This window comes from Helianthus annuus, chromosome 15 (genome assembly GCF_002127325.2).
Source record: "Helianthus annuus cultivar XRQ/B chromosome 15, HanXRQr2.0-SUNRISE, whole genome shotgun sequence".
Classification (NCBI taxonomy): Eukaryota; Viridiplantae; Streptophyta; class Magnoliopsida; order Asterales; family Asteraceae; genus Helianthus; species Helianthus annuus.
The window spans coordinates 19,264,835-19,271,286 of record NC_035447.2 but is presented as its reverse complement, the minus strand read 5'-3'; the positions used below and the strand labels follow the sequence as shown (position 1 = coordinate 19,271,286).

At 40.5% G+C, this 6,452-nt stretch overlaps 1 protein-coding gene across 1 annotated transcript; it reads right to left on the bottom strand.

Annotated features, from left to right (window-relative positions):
- Nucleotides 1-1,986: 1,986 nt before the first annotated feature.
- Nucleotides 1,987-6,118, bottom strand: LOC110913533 (histone-lysine N-methyltransferase, H3 lysine-79 specific-like). Its single transcript, XM_022158352.1, has 4 exons — nt 5,856-6,118; nt 3,084-3,282; nt 2,826-3,003; nt 1,987-2,696 (listed from the first exon to the last, which is right to left on the bottom strand). The coding sequence occupies exons 1-4, from the start codon at nt 6,116-6,118 to the stop codon at nt 1,987-1,989; spliced, it is 1,350 nt and encodes a 449-aa protein (XP_022014044.1).
- Nucleotides 6,119-6,452: the final 334 nt, after the last annotated feature.

The window sequence follows — 6,452 nt, the reverse complement described above, 5'->3', positions numbered from 1 at the left end:
ACTTTGGAGCGAAATCAGATCATAGTGATTTCGCTCCTAATGTCTTGTGACCTTTCGAGCGAAACCCCTTCCCTATATATAGGTCCCTTCGAGCGAAATCAGTAACGCATGTCTTGTTTCCGGTACCGAACTGCTGCCGAAGTGCCGTTTGATCTGTAATATGTGTGAAATCAATATACAAGGCAATATTTAGTGAAACAAGCTGTTTTCCGTGTCTGTTTCTTGTTTTCCGCACCTGAAATGGATTAGAACACCTCCGATTGACTCGTTTGGGTCAGCACGCGATCCTACACACAATCTACTTCTTGACCTTGTTGTACACACGATAAGAAGTATTTTTAGCATAACCAATAAAATAGCATGGATCTCCTCGAGCTTCAAATTTTCCCCTGGAATCCATGAGAAGGACACACGGACAGCAGAAAGTACGAAAGTGTTGCACCGTGGGTTTTTGACCTTCAACTATTTTATATGGAGTTTTCAGCGACGCTTGTTAATCAATGCATGATTCTGAACATAGCAAGTTGTGTTTACTGCTTCTGTCAGAATATGAGTGGAAGCCCTGAATCTATCAGCTTTATGCGAGCAGCTTCGATAAGAGTATGGTTGCGTCTTTCTGCAACCCCGTTCTGTTGAGGGGACCTTGTTGTACTGTATTGACGGTCGATTCCTTTGAGGCCACAAAATTCGTTCAGCTCAGCATTCTTGAACTCTGTCCCATTGTCACAGTGAATAATGTTCACACATTCATTTGACTGATTCTCCATGAGTATTACAAATTTCTTAATTAAACCAGGAGTCTCACTTTTCTGCTCCAAGAAGAATACCCAAGTGAAACGAGAAAAATCATCTGTGATGACCAAACAGTAAGCCTTTCCCCCCTATGCTGAGTACATTAACCGGACCAAATTAATCCATATGCAGCAGTTCTAAGACCTTTGAAGTGGTGTGAACAGGTTTGGACTTATGAGGCCGACGATGCTGCTTTCCTCGAGCACATGCTTCACATTTCTCTATCAGCATTAAATCCTTGATTGGCAAGTTCCTGACGAGACCTCCTTTTGCTAATCGATTCAAATTTTTCGTGTTCAGGTGGCCCAACCGACGGTGCCACAGCATAGCAACATGTTTAGCAATTACTGAACATAAACAAGTAACTTGATCAGTAGGAACTTTGTTCATATCAATTACGTAGGGATTTCCTCTACGTTCAACTTCAATCAGAAACCAGTCTTCAGGTATGAGAATTCCTGGTTTCAAAATAACACATCCACTCTTGGTGAAGAGAACTTCCATTCCTTTGTCACACATCTGCGATACACTCAACAGACTGTGCTTAAGCTCAGGGATATAGTTAACATCTGAAAAGGTGAGGACGCCATTCTTGACTATGCCTTTCATGGTGATTCTTCCTGATTCTCCTCCAGCAAAGTTGACACATCTAGCGTCGAATATCTTGATATCATTCAACTAGGATATGTCTCCCGTCATGTGTCTAGAACAACCACTATCAATAAACCAAAGTCTAAAGATAGCCCTCCATAGTCGTTCCTGCACATACAACAGAATCAGTTAGAGACTGGAACCCAAGCCATAGAGGACCAGAGTTTACCATTGCTATCTGTGTAGGTAACTTTGTGAAAGATCATATGATTTTTATCGTTGTGTGTGGTTTTAGGTGGCGCGGTAGAAGTTGATGGTAGCGAACATGGAGACTGGGATCTAACAGGATTTTTAGGTTTCTAATCTTTGGTGTCTAAGACACTTTCGTTTGATGAAAAATATTTTGTCTTTTCTTGAAACCTGTTTGTTTTTAAAAATTTTTGGTTTTCCTGTTTAGCAAGATTCTAGTCTCTGTCAGAAGGCCTTGCTTTGGGATGTCGATTTTTGATAAAATGAGAGTGCATGGCCTTCTGATGGTACATGTTCCTAGAGTAGTAGGGACGATGAACACAATTTCTTGCGATGTGTCCCGGAATTCCACAATTAAAACAGGTCTGCCTTTTTGAGAAAAAAGACATCTAGTTCAGCTTGCGTTATTCTCGAGAACTGATCACGTCTTTTCCATTCATTTGACACTGAGTGCTTTTGAGGGTGCTTGTTCTTGGATGAACCCGGCTCACGGGTGTCAGCACAAGAGTAAGTATCCGCGACCTTACCCTTGAGCTTGGGTTCTGTTTGCTTGAGATTTGGGTTTTCCCTTTTTGCATTCTTTCTCTTTAGCCTTCTGTTTCTACGTGACCGCTTTCTTTTACGGGGAACAGATTCAGTTGACTCTGTTTTGTTAAGGTCACTTTTGGGATCGATAAATGAACTGTCTGTGGAAGTGACTTTCACATTTTCGTTTTCTTTAGAGACCATATCCTCAGAAGAATCTGCAGAGAAGGTTTCCACAACAATTTCTTCTACAGTTTCATCATCTGATTCGACTGTGGAATTGATTTCTATGGATTCCTTCTCCATAGTTTTCATGTTTCCATAGGTTTCTGCATAATTGGACTCTATGGATTTCTCTTCTTCAGTCAGATCAGCTTCTGAACTCTCGACATTAGATGATTCTGGTAACTCAGATGATGAGTTGTCTGTGTCTAAGATAGTCTGACTGTCTTCTTTTGCAATGCTGCTAGATTCTGATTGGTCATCACAATCGAAAATGCTCGAAGATTTGAGCTCATTATCTGAGATTCCTGAATCCTCTGTTTAATTGCCAAGACCATCAGATGATCCTTGCTTAACAATAAATTCTTCATTATCACAATCAATCACATCAAATTCATCATTACTGCAGGAGGCATCTGATGTGTCATTCTATGTTTCAGGCGTACTGGTGCAGTTTTCTGAATCATCAGAATTGTTTTCTGATTTATTCGAAACAGATGTCTCAAATTCCTTAGATGACACATCAGGCTCTCCTGCCACATTATTTTCAACATTTTCAGCATTCTCAACATAGTCATTTTTATCACATGCATAATCTAAAATAATAGCCCCAGATTCATCTGTCTTAGTGGGAACACCCCAAGTCTCAGTAAACAAAGAAAAACACAATTCCAAGCATAAAGGTCATTTTTATCAGAAATAACATTATCAGCAGCACTTTGATGTGATTCATCATCCTCTTTAGACTTCTCTTCAGTTCTTACTGACTCTGCACACAAACTAGAACAATTAGTATTTTCAACAGAATCAGAATTTGGTGGACTTTCCTTCATCTCCTCTGCGGGTTTGTTAACCGGTTCCGTTTTTGTTTCAGTTTCGGCTTCTGTATTTGTTACTTTGTTACTGTTTCATTTATATGATCAGACTTATCTGCTGATTTATTTTTGAAATCAGCATGTGGATCATTTTTAAACTTAGATGGATCATATGCAACATAATCACTAGGTTTACCATACATCATTTTGTCATAATTTTCCATTTCCTGCTCAGTGATTGGCAATCTAGAATAATTATGATTGTATGGTGGCGGAACCTGTGTATATCCCAATCCCTTTCCCTTGTTCTCTTTATAAGCAAGTTGTACATTACACAGATTACGAACTGTGTCACTGGAAGTGTCAAACTTTTTTATGTTTAACTCGTTCTGTTTGTACTTTCCAGGTGAGGAGCTCTAGCTCACCCTTCACAGAGTCACATTCAAGAGTTTTGACTATGAGTCTATCTTTATAGTTATGAACCCAACATTGCTGTTGATTCACGTCTCTGTGAAGTTGATGCGTGTTGAGTGTGGTAGGTTTTTATGTATATTTTTAGCCATTTTTAACACTTTAGTCAAGTTTTAAATTTATAAAACACGATATTTTACTAACACTAAACACACATATGGGCAAGTGCACCCATCGTGAGCGTAGTATAGCGTTGGTAAGATACCGAGGTCGTCCAAGGACACAATAGCTTTTAGTACCGGTTGATCCTCAACGTCTTATTAAATCAAAATTTTAGAAAAAGGTTTAAACATGAAAATAAAAACTAAAAATGATGAAAAAATAAAAATAAAAATAAAAACAGATAGACAAGATGAATCACTTGGATCCGACTCGACTTTAGTGTAACTTTTGATTATTTCCGCACTTTTGCACTTTTAAGAGATTATCTTAGTTATATAGTAGGCCCCTCTTTTGAAGGTGACGTTACCCTCAACCCAGTAGTTTGAGTCAGCAAGGATACAATCCTAAAGGGTTGGATTATTGAAAGATAATTAATTAAGTTATTAATGCGTAATGTGGTAGGCCCCTCTTTTGAAGGTGACGTTACCCTCGGCTAAGTAGTTTGAGTCACCAAGGATACAATCCTAAGTAGCCGGGTTAATGTATAAATAGTAGTTTACATATGAGGGGATCAAGCCATTCGCACCCCCGCCATCCAATACCAGTGGGTATTGAAGGGGGTCCTAGTAAGCTTGACCCAGGTCCTTGTAGGATCTATACACTGAACAAGGCAAGAACCTTACCAAACCATTCCCTTAACCCCCGACCAGGTTACCAACATATCTCTATATAGACCGTAGAGATATGAATGGTGTAAATCTTTTATTTTATATAGACAGTAAAATAACGCCAAGACACCACGGACAAATGATAAGGAAGTTTCACCTTCAACAGAAGAAACTAGTTATTAAAGTCATTAATACATAACCAAATAAAAAGTGCGAAAAGATTAAAAATAAAAAGTATTACAGTAAATGCTTGTCTTCACCAAGTGATGTAAGAGACTTAGGCAAACATGGCCTTTGATTGTCAAGAACTCTTACTATCAATCTTTGTTCCCGAGACTACTACACACACTCTATATTGGATGATGGTGGTGGATATGGGTTGTGATGGTGGTGGAGCGTGGGTGAAGTGTGAGAGAGGTGGTTTGCCAATGGATGCCTTTGAAGTGAACCAAGCACCTCTATGTATAGCCTGCACAGAAGCCCGGGCACAGCCCGGTGTCCATTGGGCACGGCCCCGTGTCCATCCACTTTCTCTTTCTTCATTAATTGCAGTTTGTCTGCATTAGTTGACCACGCCCCAGTGTCCGCTGGGCACGACCCCGTGTGCAGAAGCGTATCTGTACAATCAAGATTTGCTTGGATTCTATGAATCTTAGCGTTGACCACGGCCCGTGTCCGCTGGGCACGCCCCCGTGTAGGGAAATAGAAGCTTCAACAACTTTGTCTTTTCTGCAGACACTTGGGCACGCCCCCGTGTCCGATGGGCACAGGGCATGTTCAACCTTCTGATGTCATGTTTTTGCTTGGGAAGATGTTGTCTAGGGGTCGGGCATGCCATGTTTATTCCTTTTCTTGTATTATTGTTAGATTTGGCTGCATTTTTGCTTCTTTTGTTCATTTAAGCTCATTTAACCCCGAAAATACAAAAGGAAGACAAAAGCACACTTTTTCCAACATTAGTACTTAAAAAGGGTTAGTTTTATGCCTTATTTGATGTAATTTATATGTTGCATTTTACACACATCAGAAGTTGATGTACTTTCCCATCATAGTATTGTAATCGGTGATTAAAGCTGAATTTTGGGATCTTAGCAAAGCAACTTTCTTGCTACAATGTTCAGTACATAAAAGGGAATTTACCGTCTCGACGAGTGACTTTGGTTCCTCGGTCATAGCCATCAAGCACTGATGAACCTTGTCCATAGCAGCAGATTTAGACAGCTTCATTGCTCCTGAGCGATCAAATCTCTTCCAGCTCCTGAATTTCCTTGTCCACTAGAGGTTGCAGTCTCAGCAGGTGTGACGGGAACCATAGACCTTTCCTTGTTTCTTGCTGTAGCTGCCTGAGTAGCTTCATACCCTATAAGAACCTTTTTTGCAATCCCTAGCAAAGTGTCCCGGTTCATAGCACCTGTAGCACCTTAATCTGTCTTTCAGCATTCCTGGATAAGCATACATAGGACGACGTCCATATCTTTTCGCAAACTTGTCTGCCTTAAATGCTGACATAGCCATATTCCAAGCCACATCCAGCTTATCCAAGTCTTCTTCCACAACTTGATTAACATCTGGGGTTATCTCCCCCGAAGGCATGAGATCTCCCGCCAAGAAAGCATTGAAACTCGAGATCATGGAGGCTGCAAGAGCAAGTTTTTCTTCGTTCTTTTTCGTTAAGAAATCCATATGGTCCACTGATGGGGTATTCTGAGGAGCAGGCTGAGTGTTTGAGCTGAAAGCATCATTAGCATGTTGTGGTTGAGGCTGAGACTGTCGTTGCGCGTTTAGTGGCATTAACAGCAGGTGCTTGAGAGGAAGGAACAACCATCCCATACACATAGTTTGACTTTGGTGCAGTAATGGGACTGAAAACCAGATTTAGATGAGGTGGAGACATCAGTGCAGCATTGTTGGGGTTAGTTACTCCGGCAGCCATCATCGAGTTCTTGTGATTTATTTCCCTTCGTTGATTGTCGATTTCACAAGACTTGATTGTAGCAATCAGTTCCGTCAGTGTCAT